Source organism: Trachemys scripta, chromosome 7 (assembly GCF_013100865.1).
Source record: "Trachemys scripta elegans isolate TJP31775 chromosome 7, CAS_Tse_1.0, whole genome shotgun sequence".
In the NCBI taxonomy this organism is placed as follows: domain Eukaryota; kingdom Metazoa; phylum Chordata; order Testudines; family Emydidae; genus Trachemys; species Trachemys scripta.
In genome coordinates this window covers 84,593,776-84,609,821 of record NC_048304.1, presented here as the reverse complement: position 1 = coordinate 84,609,821, position 16,046 = coordinate 84,593,776, and the positions used below count along the sequence as shown (strand labels likewise).

The window sequence follows — 16,046 nt, the reverse complement described above, 5'->3', positions numbered from 1 at the left end:
GCTGCCAGATGATAGGTGGTAGCCCCTGACCCTCCTCCTCCCCATCCACAGGTGGAGAATTACAGTGGCAACCAGCAAGTCCCCCTCAGCCCCAAGTGCTTAACTGAGTACCTGCTCAGCTGGGGCTTCCCTCCACGGAATAAACTGCCCATGATGCATGCAGTCTGCTCAAGATGTGCTCCTCAGCTGCACAAATGACATTTCTGAATCCAGTGCCAGGGCTTGAAATTATAAACAAAAGGAGAGGTAGTCTTCTGAGCACCACCCACAAACCAAGCTCCATCAACTGGGGATGACAAAATGAGACACTGCTCATAGAAGATTGCAGGTGTACAAACTTGGTTCTGTCTGCTCCGCTGGCCTTATCAGACTTGAATCTCTTTCAAGGGGGTCAAACACACCCATGGGCCATTTGGGTTTGGCTCTCCCTCAGTGGAATCTGGAAGCTTCACTGGACTCCTTTTTTCTCCTCCTGGTTTCGTGGCTCTATGGATCAGTTTGGGGGATGCAGAGAGGAGGGAAAATTGGTGGTATTCTCCCAAATGCCACCCACTCTTCGCACCAAAATGAATCATTCAATAGTTCATGCAGATCTCCATAATATGATCCTCCTCTTTCTCCCTTACATGCTTTGTTCAGCAGTGAAATATTTCATGTTGATATCATAATTGGACATCTGAGTTTACACCCCACTGGGATGAACACGGCTGTTCATTCTTCTCAGAGCTATTATTTCAAGATGTTTGCAAACTCAGGTAGACATCACTCCATCAGTTTATATGTGGTTCATACTTTTTTTTTTTTCTTCACACAATAAAGGACAAGGACTTACCTTTGGAATAGAAAGCTCAGCTTCTGGACTACAAGATGAGACCCAAAACTGGGGGCTGTATGCACAGGCCCAATGGTTAAGATTGCCCTTGCAATATTCTGTCCTAATTCCCAAATCACTTTAACCCTGTGCTAGAGCAATTATCACCAGAGTTGAGCGTGCAATCCCATTATACCATATATATGGTGGTGATATCCACGTGCTAAACTCTTTTATCATGCCCCTTTGACCATTTCACCTGCCTTCTGCCCAGCTATGCCAAACCCGCAAAAAAACAACAATGCAGAAATTGGGCTTGGTTTTGGCTTAATTGGCTTGTGAGTTGCTTGTTGGCTAGTTTTTGACTTGTTGCTTGTTTGGCTTATAGCTTGTGGCTTTTTTTTTTTTTTGATAGGTTCCCAGCAAGCAGGGACAAGGGGTGGGGAGAGTCAGGGGTGCACAGCGGGCCCACCACATTCCCAGACTACTCACCAGAGGGATCTAGGCACATAGAGTGTTGGGATTCTTAGGGACTGGCTTGTTTTGGCCTTGTTTTGAAATGGGATTAGCTTGATTTTTGGCTTATTGTGAAAGTCGGGGTGCTTGTTTACCGCGTGAAAGTTGGCAACTGGGCTTCTGCCCACTAATCCATCTTCCTCGGGGCTTAGTGTAAAATCCCAAACTTCTGAGCAGCTTCAAATGGCTGGCTATTAATTTCATTTTACTTGGTACTAAAATAGCCTCCCAAATAAATGTTTCCTTCTTTGGCCTTACACAGAACTCAAACATTGTCAGGCGTAAGTTGGACATTTTATGAGCCTTAAGTGCTAAAAGCAAGAGCTTTACACCACTAGAAAGAGGAGATTCCCGGACTTCCAAGAGACTAACTGCACTAGCCCTGGAAGATCCCCAGGACAGTAGACCTTTGAGGAAGGCACACTTATGTTTAGTAATAGTGTTTTAGGTCACGTCTAGAGGTTTATAAATGTATGAGTTATTGTTTCCTCTCCCTTAGAAGCTTGGACAATTAGATGCAGAGTGCTAAGGCGCCTGCCTGTGTAAGAGCAGGGATTTTTAAAAAGTCTCAGTAAACTTATTTCAATCTCTTAAAAATTATACATATTTTTTTGGTGAAACCTATAGCACATACAGAACAGCCAAATGTGTGATACAAAGGTTTTACCAGCATGAGTTTGGGCTGGCTGCATTACAAATGGCACAGCAGTTATGGAGGTTATCCTACAAAAATACCAGTAAAATCTTTATACCACATCACAGAGCAATGTACATAAGTCTGGCCATATTGGGTCAGACCAATGGTCCATCTAGCCCAGTATCCTGTCTTCCGATGGTGGACAATGCTTCAGAGGGAATGAACAGAACAGGAATCATCAAGTGATCCATCCCCTGTCGCTCATTCCAGCATCTGGCAAAATGTAGTTTCTGTTCATTATTATTATTATTATTTTACTTTTTATTGGCACTGGGGTAGCACCTGGGATTCCCAGGACCCCATTGTACCAGATGTTGTATAAACAGAAAAAAATATATAGTTATGTCCCAAGAATCCTTTAACTGCCCTCCCCTTTTCTTCTTTGCTTAGAGCTGAGCAAAGTTTATTCTGCCATTGCCTTCAGTATCTTTTCATTTCTTTTGCCATCTCCAATAGGGGAGGGGAAGAAAATAGACTTGGGCAAGTCTGGCAGAAAATCCAACAGGACCTCCTCATATAGGTCCTGATCCAAAGTCCACTGAAGCCAATAGAAAGACTCCCTACTCCATGGGGCTTTGGAATGTGGCTATAGCTCCTGGGGAAGGCAAGTGATAGAGCTAGGCAGGGAATAGCAGTAGAAAAAACATGTCACAAGTGTATGCAAAATCTGTTCTGGTCCAACATGTAACAGTGTTACTGATTGAACACATCCATCTTTTGGCTTTTTAAACACTTTCATGGATCCTATTTACTTGATAGACCATGACAGCTTCAGTTAAATACAGATTTTGTTACCAATACTAATTGTATTGTTTACCTTGGTAGGCTGTCACGGTCTCTTGTGCTAATCTGATCAGAGGCACTTTTTAAACAGTGGATTTTTTGACATGATAGACCATAGCAGCTTGGAAATATCAGGCAAATCCTTCTGAGCTGATGGATTACAGACCCAGATAGGCTGTAAGAGCTCCTCGGGTGCTTTCATGGTTTGATATGTCAATGCAAATGAAAATCCCAAGGAAAACTAGGCAGTGAAAGAACAACACTCATACAGAGTCATTCAGTCTTAGGTACATTCCATTTGGTACCGTACCTCAGGGGTGGCCACGTTTCCTTCTTGTTTGCTGGGGAAAAAAATAGAGCCCAGGGTTAATTTTACATCTGGGTGACCAAGCCAGTCTGATTTATTTCCCTAAAAGGCTATGAAGAAGGTGGTGCAGTTGTGTTAAGGACAACACACTTGTTTCCAGGCGGCTGTGGCTTGTTTTATGTATGCATGCAGTGCTGCTATGGGTAGCTGAGGTGTTTGCATATCTATTCTGCAGTAATTGTTTTATCTCTGAAAAAAATAAACGTACTAGAATTTCTCAAATCTTTCTGCATGTATGCAGTCCCAGTGGAGGGCTCTGCTGTTTCTTTGCCAGTTTTGATGTGGATGGTGACTTTCAAACTCTGTAGACAAGTAGGAAGTGGCAGGAGCCATTTGGACCTAGAGACAAGGCAGTCATGTGCAGGCTCCTGTGTTCCTGCAGAGATGGGATACTGAACAAGATGGACAATAGGCCTAATCATATGTGATAATTCCTGTGTTCCTCTCCATCCTTACCTGTTTCCATACAGAGACACTCCCTGCCACTAGGGAAAGGAAGCAAAGTAGCTCCCTGCTCTCCCTCCTTCCCCCTCCCCCCCAAGCCTGAACCAGAGAACATAGAGACAGATTCTCAGCAGGTGTAAATTAATGTCTCTCTATTGAAATCAAGGAGGCTATGGGTCTGATTTTCAGAAGTACTGCTAAGCACCTGCAAGTCCCACAGTGAAGTCAATGAGAGCTGTAGGTTCCCAGCACCTCTGAAAACCAGACACTTTAGAACTGTAAAGGTTACATGTGATTGGCTGCAATTTTTACTTTCCGTCTAGGGCTCTGGTAGGAAGGAGAGCAGCAGGGGAGTAGGAATGCACAGGATGATAGGACAGTGAATGAACATAGGTTGGTTAGCATGAACAGCTGGAATGGTAGTTGGGAATAGTCTGTATTTAAATTAATTCAATTTTTAAAAAAAATGAAGCTAACAACGAGGTAGAGAAGCATTTGGGCATAGGTCTTGTTTTGTTTTTTTAAAGGCGGGCAAGCCTTTAATCTCATATATTTTTAAAAGGTTAGGATATAAAAAATAGAAAGATGCCAGTGTTAAAATGTATATTTTAAACTATGCACATATATATGAGGCAAAGGTTAAGCCAAACCTGAAAAAGGTCATGTTTACTATAAGCAAAAATAGGACTAAAATTAACACAAAAATATTCAGTAAAAATCAAAAATTAACATTATTTTAGAGATTAAAATATAGGAAATGATCAAATTAATACATAATCAGAAAAAAGGGGAACAAATAAGATCACTTTAGGCCTGATATTGCAAACATTTACAAACATTAATAAAATTACTCACCTGTGTAGTCCCATTAACTTCTGTAGGACTACTCATGCATATGTGTAAGAGCTTTGAAGAATCAGGGCTCTGAGTAGCCCCACTGACTTCATGTGGGCAAAGTCATTCATGTGCTTAATTCTTTGCAAAATTGCCCCCCTAGACAATAAACTTTTTGAGGCAGGAACCTTTTCTTGTGTGTTTTTTCGGTACCTTGCACAATGGGACTCCAATCCTGACTGGGGCTATTGAGTATTACCACAACAAAAGCTAATAATAATAAATAATGTTTTCAACCTTTTTTTTGTGTGTGTGTGTGAGTGATCTCATAAAAATCACAATCCATTTTTCTGGTGAAGCGAGAAAAACAAATGTGATAATGCTACTGTGACAGAATATACCCCTGTGTTCACACCCTACGCATTACTGTAATAATGTTTACACAAGGTATGCCTAGTGAGGTATCAGTTAAAAAATCATAATTTGCTGATCAATAATAACATGGCAAAATACAAATAGCAGCGTTATGTGTAAAGTTATAAACATAAGCCGAGCTCATGACTAAAGATATTTTCCAGATAAGTCTGGGGAGTGGCCAAGCTAGTTTCTCACAAACAAATGGCAAGATAATGCCTCAGTCAGGTGTAAACGAGTTCTAATGGTAATGGACAGCTAAGTGGCCGTTCTCTGGCTGGAAAGGGGTCGGGGCAAAAATCTCCATCTTAGCCAAGAAACGGCATGGAGTTTCCTTCCACATAGACTGCCTGCTGCCTTGCTCCCAGCTAGAAATGCTTCTTAAAAGAGGGACAGGACTATTAAAAGAAGGGGGAGACATCCCAGGTCTGCCCCTTCCCCTGCCCATCACATTCTTGGCACCTGAAAAGATAAAGGAAACAGCTGTTGGAGGGGTCCTGACCTAAAGAGTTTGATCAGTATGACTGCTGAAAGCATGCAGCGAGAAAATGTTGCTTTGAATTGAATATAGTTTGTTAAGGTAGGCACCAGGAAGCATTTTATCTTTATTTTTCTTGTAACCATTTCTGACTTTTATGCCTCATTACTTATACTCACTTAAAATCTCTCTCTTTGTAGTTAATCAACTTGTTTTACTATTTTATCTAATCCAGTGTGTTTAAATTGAAGTGGCTGGATAGCTATTTAAAATAATAAACTGGCATATTATTCCCTTAAACTAAGGAATGATGGATGTAATATATTCGTATTGTTCAGAAACAGGCTTGGCAGTACAGGACATACATTTCTGTGAGAAGATCTGGGATGGGGGTGTATTGGGGTGTCCCAGCAACATAACTAAGGCTGGTAAGAGCCAGGGTGTGGCTGGCTGCAGCATACCCAGATACATAGCTGGGAATGATTTGCATGCTGGAGGCAGTTTGTGAGCTGTCCAGGTTGGAGGCTACAGCAGCAAGGCATTGTAAAGGGCACGCCAGATTAGAGGGTAGGGGTCACACAGCTCCCCACTAGTCTGGATTATGCCCCTGGTATGTCATAGCTATCAAGTTACAATGTTATAGTTTTGTGATTTTAGATGGTAGCCCCTCCCCCCCCCACTGGCACCACTTTTCTTTGGACTCTCAAGGGGCACTGTAAAGCCTTCATTCACGTCTGTAATTGGGGAACGCAGCCCATTTGCTTGACAAAAAACAAAGAATTGCCTTAAAAGTGTCTGGCTTAAATTTAATTTAGAGGTAAATCAGTAACTTTACCAAGAAATTTAACACTCTTATGTGTTCAAGGAAGTGAAGTGAATAATGGGCAGACGCCTAAAACAGAAGAGAATACCTTTTCAGCTCACGAGTGTCTGGTATGTCAAAGTCTGACAATGAAACTGAATGTGGCTTTTTTGGAAACACTGATTTTTGTAGTAGTTCTTCTGCTAGAGCTTATTAATTGCAAATAAAACAGCTGATACATTTAGTTGGGGGGTTTTTTTTCTGTTCTTGATTTGTTTGTGAGCCAATGTTCCTTTCTGCAAATGTATCCATAAATATTCACCAAAAAGTTGGACCAAAAAAAATCAGCCTTTGGGTTATTTGCAAACTTCACTTTGATTCTTCACAGTGCAGGGTCATTTAAGTCACAATATTGTTTCTGTACTGAGTCCTTGTTAGATTGTTGAAACTTTAAACAGAAGAGCAACAATAAATGGCAAAAAGTGGATGACTAAAGACTACTCTTGCATATGCACAAGTATCCTTGTTAACAAATCTTCAATATCTCCAGCTCTAGCTTAACAGGAGTGAGTAGAGACTAGCTGAAATTGCTGAGAGAGTTTAAAGACAGAAATTTCAGGAAATGGGGAGCAAAAGGGAAGAGTTTCACATTGAGTAAGCTTAAATAAAGATTCTTCTTTGAGTGTTTCCCTTCCTATCCTTTGTTGGTTTTGTGTGTGAGTAATCACAATAAAGTAAAGGCAAGCATGTGTGTAAATTTTTGCAAGCTCAGCTCTGCAGAGTGTAATATCTTTGTGACAGGGGACTGTCTCATGCTGTATAGTGCTTAGCACACATGAGGCCTCTGGGTGTTAAAGTAAATAAATAATAATGCTCTCTTCCACAAGCAAGGGGAGAGTTCTGTAGTCAACAATTATCTTTCTGTAGTTCCCAGCTGTGTGGACAGCAAGTGAAATTTGAAAGAAATAAGATGCTTACCCTGAACGAGGAAGAAGTAGAAAACTGAAATAACAGCAGTAAACAATAATTGGAAATAGGGAAGAAAGTAATAGAAGAAAATGGAAATTTTGTTCTACAAATAATGTCTTTACACTTCTACAGTGCCTTTCCTCTTGAACGATTCCAAAGAGCTTTGTATGATGTACAAACTAACAAAGGATCACTTTGTCCACAACCCTGCAGTGGAATGTAGAATTTCAACAGTTGTGAATAAGCAACTCTGCACAGTTGGTTGGAACAGAAACTGACTAATACCCTGAAATTTCAGTTAGATAGGGTATTCAGAGAGGCAGAATGTAATTACATGCACATGTCAGTCAGGACATTAAGGTGAACACCACTATTTTCGCACAAAGTATCCCAGGCTTTTTGATGACCACAAGCAATTAGAACTCTGGTTTCCCATTTAGCCTGTAAGATGGTGCTTTAGATGTTCCCTAACATTGGTTCAGTACCAAGGTATCTACCTACTTTTTGTGATTATAAAGGATCACTATAAATATCATAGGACAATGCTTAATTTTAAAGGCCAGCACCACAGCATGTTTTATTTGTGGCACAAAAGCATGTGTCCCCCATGGTAAAATCCCTGCAAACAAATATTATGATCCCATGCTTATGAATGGCTCTTCAGTGGTTGATGGGTGTCAGGCACCAGAGACAAGCATTAAAATACAGGATAGGTAGATACCATATTTGGGGCTGACTCTGAGGGATGTGTGTCACCCGAGGCTTGTTACACATTGTGTTATTCCAGAATAGCTTTCCTAGAATAACTATACCTGCATAACTCCATACAGATGCGCTTATTGCAGGCTGGTTACACCGTGTTCCCATGGGCTTTAATCCAGTAGATTGAGCTAAACTGCACAAAGCTCAGTCTGCCATGAGCCCGTCTACACAGGGAGTTATTCAAGAATAAGCACTGTGTTGAATCTAGATTCACAATCTACCTTAATCCGAATTGCCTTTCAAGGGTAGACCCCGTGGGCAATTCCCTCCCCCCCGTTTTTAAAAGCCTTGCCCTCTACCCCCAACCTACGCCTATGCTAAAAAGTGTGGGGCATGACCCCTAGTGGCTCCCCCCTCCCCCGGTTTCGGTACCGGTGGCCCCCACTTCGCCTCTGCGTCCTGTCTGGCTGCGAGCCAGCACGGGGACCCTGCGGGGCCGGGCACGGCAGGAGGGAGGGAGGCCGGCCAGCCCAGAGCCAGCCAGCCTGCGAACCCGCCCCCGGGCAGGGCCGAGCCGAGCGGGGCGGTGCTGGAGGCCGGGCCTGGGAAGCACGGCGGGGGAGGGCTGTGCGGCATAGACCCGGCGCGGTGGAGCCCTGCCCGGCCAGGCCCCGCTGCAAACCCCGGTCTCGGAGTCGTTGCTGCCCCGAGCGGGGCTGGAGCCTCACAGCGGCAACAGTGAGTGGCTGCTGCCGGTCGCTTCTCTGGGGCCGCCGGGGACCCTGCCCCGCCTCCCCGCTCCGCTCTCCCTGCCGGCTCGGCTGCCTCTCCCCGCGTTTCCCCTGGCCCGAGCCGGGCCGGGGCGGCTGTCCCTGGCTGCCGGGCGCCCTGGGCAGTAGCGGGGCTAAGTGAAGGGGGCACAAGTTGGGCTGAAAGCAACGTTTGTCGAGCTGCTTTGGGGGGAGCCCCAAGGGTGAGCTGAGCAGGCCCCTGCCCCACGCAAGGAGCTGGGGTGGGGGGGCACCCCTAGGGGCCATTTGCCTTGTGGCCACTGGCGAGGAGGGTCTGTTGAAGGGTTTGGGATTGAAGAGCTCCGCCACACACGGGCGACTGAAATGCTAAGGTCTGGTCTGCACTACTGCCTTACATCGGTGTGATGACATCGCTCAGGGGTGTGAAAAATCCACCCTCCTGAGCATCATAGTTATACCAACCTATCCTCCTGTGTAGACAGCTCTGTGTCGGTGGGAGAGCATCTACATAACTACCACCACTCAGGGAGGTGGATTAACTGTGCTGATGGGAGAGCTCTCTCCTGTCGGCTAGGAGCGTCTTCATTAAAGTGCTACAGCGGCATCGGTGCTTCAGTGCTGATGCAGCATTTTAAGTGTAGACTTGCCCTAAGCTACTTCCTTTGTTGTCTTTCACTTAAAATGGCCCACCAGATTTCATTTTGAACTTGGTTTAAGGATAGATAGGCACAGGCTGATGCTGCCTTGTGTAGGGCATGAAATATGTTTGAGTTACTGTTCTGTGTGATGAGGGTTTATGATGGAAACATTGAAATTAAAGCAGAGGTGGGCAAACTATGGTTCACGGGCCACATCCGGCCCGCCGGACCCTCCTGCCTGGCCCCTGAGCTCCTGGCCCAGGAGGCTAGACTCTGGCTTCTCCCCTGCTATTCTCCCTTCCCTGCAGCCTCAGCTCACTGCGCCGCTGGCGCAGTGCTCTGGGCGGTGGGGCTGCGAGCTCTTGCCAGGCAGTGCAACTACAGAGCCACGGCATAACCCAGCGCTCTGTGCTGCATGGTGGCGTGGCTGGCTCCAGCCGGGCGGCGCGGCTGCCTGTCTTGGTGCTCTGGGCGGCGCAGCTGTAGTGCTGTCAGCCACCGGTGCTCCAGGAAGCGTGATAAGGGGGCAGGGAGCAAGGGGGGTTGGATAGAGGGCAGGGGAGTTCAGGGTGGTGGTCAGGAGGTGAGGGTATGGATAGGGGTTGGAGCGGTCAGAGGGTGGGGAACAAGGGGGGTTCAGTGCGGGCAGGGGTCCCGGGGGGGCAGTCAGGAAGGGGTAGTTGGATGGGGTGGCGGGGGGCAGTCAGGGGCAGGGGTTCCAGGGGCTGTCAGTGTACAGGGAGAAGGAGGGGTGGATGAGGCAGGAGCCCCGGGGGGGGCATCAGGAGGCGAGAAGCAGGGGGGGTCGGATGGGGGCAGGGGCCGGGCCACGCCTGGCTCTTTGGGGAGGCACAGCCTCCCCTAACCAGCCCTCCATACAATTTCGGAAACCCAATGTGGTCCTCAAGCCAAAAAGTTTGCCCACTCCTGCATTAAAGCATTGACATTCAAGTAATTATTTATTGGGGCTCCACCCCTGTTAGAACAAGCACACTGATGTTGTACAATCAGACATGCCCCACATACTGAAGTGGGTAGACCTGTCTGACTGCATGACAGTTCGTTAGATACTCCTGTTTGGGGTTATTGTCATTGGCCCAGTGCTTCTTGTGACTTCCTTTAGCTCTAGAACGAATCCATCTGCTATTGTGCCAGTGAGCAGAGCATCATGCCTGTAGCCCCTCATGCACTGCATCATATCCCTCGGTGTCTCATCTCGTTCTTTGTCCCATTGTTTCCATCGTCATCATCTCACCCTACCTTAAACCTTTCTCAGTCATGGTGTTTCCATCTTTCATTGTAGCCCTGTTCACTGTGTGTGGTCAGTGACCATGTCTCCTCTTTGTTATACTTACCTTAGTCTGAAATAACATCCCTGTTCTTTGAAAGCAGCATACAAACTAACCCATTAATCCTCAACATCCTTGTGAGGTACGTTTCCCCACTGTATGGGCAGGGAAGTGAACACAGAAATCAAGTGTTTTGCCCAAGGCCACACAGTGAATTAATTGTTGGGATTAGTACTCGGGAGTTCCCAATTCCCAGTCTCATCCTACTTTCTTTTTAGACCACTCTGCCCCTCTTTCTCTATGGGCTGAGAGAGAAAACTGGGATATCTTCCTCTACAAGCTGACAGGAAATGTGTGCCTTGTGTTTCTTGGCTTCCTGAGATATTTCACCCAGCTGGCATATAATTTATGATTACTTTTATCATACATAATAATCTCTCTCTTTCTTTGCTTTCCCCTGGAAGTGGCTGTTGATTTGGAAGATGGAGATGACCGATTTCAGCACAGTGCTAACTCTGCATATAAACCAGTGAATACCTCTTTCCAAGAAGAAGAGCCTCTGATTGAGGAGCCGGTGGGGAACAGATACAGTCTGCAAAAGCCGAAGGATCACTTAAATGGCGCCTATGTTATTTTTTTCATCCTGGGTATTGGCTCTCTGTTGCCTTGGAACTTTTTTATCACAGCAAAACAATACTGGATATATAAACTTCAGAACTGCTCCAATCAACAGGAGCCGAAGGGACATGGAGTCTCTGATCTCCGTGTGAGTATGATGGGTTCCCACTTAATGTCAGCGTGCTAGCGCTTGCGTCAGCCACTAAATCCAATGTGTTTGGGTTCTCTGTATTTTAATCTTAGCAATGGTTAACAGGAATACTAGGTACTGGGGTCGAGGCAGCTGACTTCTGCTTTCATATTGTTTAAACTGCTGTGGTGTTCTCTAAAATGGGCCTGTTAGTCACTCAGAACTAAGGAGTGGCAATAGCTGCTCTATAATTAAAGGTTGAAACTAGTTGTTATTATAAACTTGATTTCTTCCCCTCCATCCTTTTGGCACTTCTGTAAAAAAACAAAACAAAAAAAAAAAACCAAATCCCTCTGAAGTTTTACATACTGTATCTCTTGGGATAGAGAGTTTTTTTTTTTTAAATGTGCTATAAACATAACTTTCAAAACCTCTTTTTATGTTTAGAACTTTTACCTGAAGTTCACTTACGATTCCTCCCCCTACTTGAAAAGTAAAATCTTATTTCTTATTCAAGGAATCTGTCTCCAATTATAGCCTACAAATTTAATATGTTTTGACTTTTGCATATATTTTTGTAAATTTTAAGGTGGAGTTAAGGTCAGGAATGTGGTGTAATTCTGATGAGGAAAGAGTTAATGAGAGACAGATTATATGACATTGGAAAACTCTGGATCTCATAACTATTCCTTTTCAGACCACCTAACTTTTTTTTTTTTTTTTTTAAGGTTAGAATTTTTGTAAAGTGAGTCGAATACAGCCTTAGTTCTTTGTTCATTATGCTTTTCATTCACAAATATGTTTTAATTAAACAGAGTTGATTGTGTGCTTCAGCTTCAGTGCAAAAGCTCACATCATAAATTCTGATAGGGCAGTTGGATCTGGAGTTATTCACTACATTGCTCCATTTCCTCCTAAAAGCGAACTTCCATTTCCCTTCTCCTGTAATTTCACTGTGTGTTGCTTTCCAAAAGACAGTTCAGCACAGAAACTATTAAATATAGAACTGGAGGACACCACTTTAGCAATAGTCATGTTCAAAGTTAGGTGCATAGGTCAGACAGGACCTAATAATGCAATGTTCAGCTACCATTATTTATTGCTGTACTATAATCATCCTACTGAATGGTTGCTGCGCCTGTAGACGGTTGCCTTATGGAAACGTGCGCGTGCGCGCACACAGCCCACTCCTGTCCAAAAACCAATTTTCATAAATGGTTTCAAAGTCTAAAATAGAAGCTTTCTGGTTAGTCTGTTAAGATGTGTGTGGAAAGATAACTCTTGTACCTGGTGGACTGTAACAAAAAAAAGTAAAAATAGTTCTTAGTTGTGAGAGGAGACATGGTGGATTATAGAGTTAACTTCCTGCTCTTCTTAAATTCCAGAATTAGGAATGCTGGTGACAATCTTGTTCCTGATTAAGATGTCACCACAAAATAATGGCACTTAAAGAGTATATCTCTCAGATTCACTGACTAGGGGACGGGGGGAGGGGAGGGGATTTCTTTGTACTGGACAGTTTCTATTCAGTGTAGCAAAATCTTGTTGTATGGAAGCATGAAACCTTGAGAAATCCAAGGCCACCTGGCCTTCCTCAGATCAGCTTCATCAGATAAAATTAACATCTGTTTGGGCTGTAGTTTGGAGCTGGATTGCTGCTGCACTATGTAGCTTCTGGCCGTATTCGGAATAGACACTTTATAGTCAGTTTGGTTACATCAGATGTTTCACCATGCACAGGGAAGACAGGAGGCACACGGTGTCTGTCTGCTTTGCCGGAGACAAGATTAGTACTAACACTGCCTTCTAAAGAGGCGTTGTGCTGTTTTCAACATCTTCCCCCTGTGCACCTAGTGATGAAGTACCTTAGAGGCAAAAGTAATCATGACAGCAGGACTTTGCAAATGACCGTTATAGCTGAACTTCTATGACACTAAGCCTATTCCAGGTCCTGTTGTTTACAATTCTGCAGGCCACCTTATGATTCAGTACAGGTTTTTTCCAAGTGCTGGCAGGTGTGGATGTAGTACCTGCTACAGCATTAAGCCTCTGGCTTTTGGCATGTGAGATGGGAAACTTGTCACCTCTCGATTCATGGTCCAAACCTTGAAAAGCAAACTTGCCATTGGAGGAAGTGGTTTTGTGTTTTACGTTGCATTTTTCTTCTTAATTCCTTGTTTCTTCACTTCTCATTGCTGCTGGATTCTTGAGTTCCCTGCAAGAGGTGCTACTCTGATGCCCCAATCTGAAAGCTCCTGTGGGTGAACACAAACACACCTGGCATCACAAGCACCTGCAGTCAGATCATTTCTTTAAAATAAAAATAATTCATTCCAATTCTGCTTCTGAGTGTTGCTTTCCAAAGTCAATGTTGGCAAGAGAAGCTTCCCTGAGAGCAATCCTGACAATGTGAAAGTCTTCATAACCCACCTAAGCAGTACAGCTTGTAATGGCTTGGGAACTCTTAGGCTGGATGTATTTTGCTGCTGCTTGGTTTCTTCAGGTAGAAAACGCATTTCTGGCTACTCCCGTTAGCATTTCCATCAGTCGCTAATGTCTTTTAATCATAATGATTTATTTGACTTCCATCCCAAAGAGTCACAAACCACTGCCTAAATTTAGCAAACTGATGTAAAAAATTATACATCACTAGTTGCTCAAAGGCAGCAACCTCTAGTTTGAAACATAGTTATTTAATAATGCACAGGAACTCTATGCTACAGTTCAGAGCAGGAAGTGTATATTACCTTTCTAAGGAATTTAGTTGGGTAGAGTATAACTTGAGCCTGAAATTTGACAAGGGCACTGAGGTTAACATTCCAATGGCTTTTAACTCTAGTCCAGCAGTTCTCAAACTCCATTGCACCTCTGACAACAAAAATTACCACACAACCCCAGGATGGGGGACCGATGACTGAGCCCGCCCGAGCCCCTTTTTCTTATTGTTTGTTGCATTTCATTTTAAATTAGATCCTGATTCTGCAATCTGATCTATGTGGCCACAGCCCCATTGACTTCATTGGGATTCTATGCAGGAATAAGTATACTGCATTCAGATACAAAAAAGACCTATCTCTGTCATGATTTTCCCACAGTAGTACCCTCATTCATTCATTTGTTCATTTTAAAACACCCTAAGAAGCATGCTTAGGGTATGTCTACACTACCCACCAGATCGGCGGGCAGCGATTGATCCAGCGAGGATCGACTTAGTGTGTCTAGTCTAGACGCAATAAATCGACCCCTGAGCCCTCTCCCGTGGACTCCTGTACTCCAGTGCTGCGAGAGGTGCAAGCAGGGTTGATGGGGGAACAGCAGCAGTCAACTCACCGCAGTGAAGACACTGCGGTAAGTTGATCTAAGTACGTTGACTTTAGTTACGTTATTCATGTAGCTGAAGTTGTGTAACTTAGATTGATTCCCCCTCTCCTCCCCCCTCCCCCCGTAGACAAGGGCCTAGTGGCAGGGAAGTGTGGGGAAAGAGAGGCATTTGGTTACAGTGGTTGTGAGGGCCATAGAAGTATCCAGATACATAGGAAGATTGGGGGATGTCTATGTAAATCAGATTGCAGGATCAGGGCCTTGGATTGTAAACGCTGAGGCAGGGGCTGGGGCTTCCTATGTGGTGGCACAGCACCTAGTATAATGGGGCACCAACTGGCAGATATATTAGCCTGCCTTTGCCCAAATTAAATCCCATTTTGTTATCTTCTGCCCATGTTTCTAATCTAAAGCCTCCTTTCTAATCTGTCTCCTCAGTAGTATTTGCAACATCTCCCAATTTGGTGTTAGCTGTGAATTTCATTAACATGCTGTTTACTCTTGTCTTTCAGTGCATTAATCAAGATGTTAAATAAAGATCTGATCTAATATGATCACTAAGGTGGCACTCTATAAACCTCGCCCCAGCTTGTCACATTGCCAATTATTATTAATCTTTGATTATGGTCACTTAGCCAGTTTTCATTCCACATGAGAGTTTCTATCCAAGCCAATTGTAATTAATTTTTCAAGTAAAAAAATATTGCTATATGTTGCATCTACCTTCCCTCCTTTGCTCCAGAGTTTAATATTCTGCTGACACATTAGGCCCTAGCACACTCATATCACTTTGAAAGAGAAGAAATGGATTGAGTAGATGAGGCATTTCAGAAAGTAGATGATAGGACTTCCCAAAAGGAGAAAAAATGCATTCTGTATTTATAGCATGATTCTGAACTTTTCAGCTTGACATTTGTGAGTTCATTTTGGGATACACACCCTTCCCTACTGCCTATCTTCTCATTTTGGGTGGGTTAGAACAGTGGTTCTCAACCAGGGATACGTGTACTTCTGGGGGTACGCAGAGGTCTTCCAGGGGGTACGTCAACTCATCTAGATCAGTTTCTCAATCGGGGGGTTGCAAACCTGAAGCGGGGAGGCACAAGTGCATGGCCAGTGTTAGAGGGTGGCAAACAGGGCAACTGCCTGGGGTCCCATGCCACAGGCCCCCCGCAAAGCTAAATTACATGGTTCTGCCACAGGTGGCGGGGTTTGGACTTCAGACTCCTGAAAGGGGTACAGTAGTCTGGAAAGGTTGCGAACCAATAGGTTAGGATTTCTCTCAAACTGTTCGATCTTCTTCCCTACTTTTAAGGCAAGGCTCATCCCTAGAGCATTATTGATTAACTAATGTCTTTTTAGTCTTAATTGGAATTATCTTTCTCTCTTTTATAAATAATTTAGTACTCATGAAAAGTGCTATCTTGCCAAGCCTGAAGCCTCTACTTACCCACACACCAGCTATAGCAAAAGCAGGAGCA

The 16,046-nt window shown here is 44.2% G+C and overlaps 1 protein-coding gene across 1 annotated transcript in view; it reads left to right on the top strand.

Moving 5' to 3' along the window:
* The first annotated feature begins 8,425 nt into the window (after positions 1–8,425).
* The window catches only part of SLC29A3 (solute carrier family 29 member 3), a 29,358-nt gene continuing 21,737 nt past the window's right edge, over positions 8,426–16,046 (top strand). Inside the window, exons 1-2 of the mRNA XM_034775589.1 lie at positions 8,426–8,555; positions 10,961–11,262. Of these exons, the coding sequence (XP_034631480.1) occupies position 8,555; positions 10,961–11,262 (303 nt within the window). The 5' untranslated portion in view covers positions 8,426–8,554. The remainder of the gene's footprint in view (positions 8,556–10,960; positions 11,263–16,046) is intronic.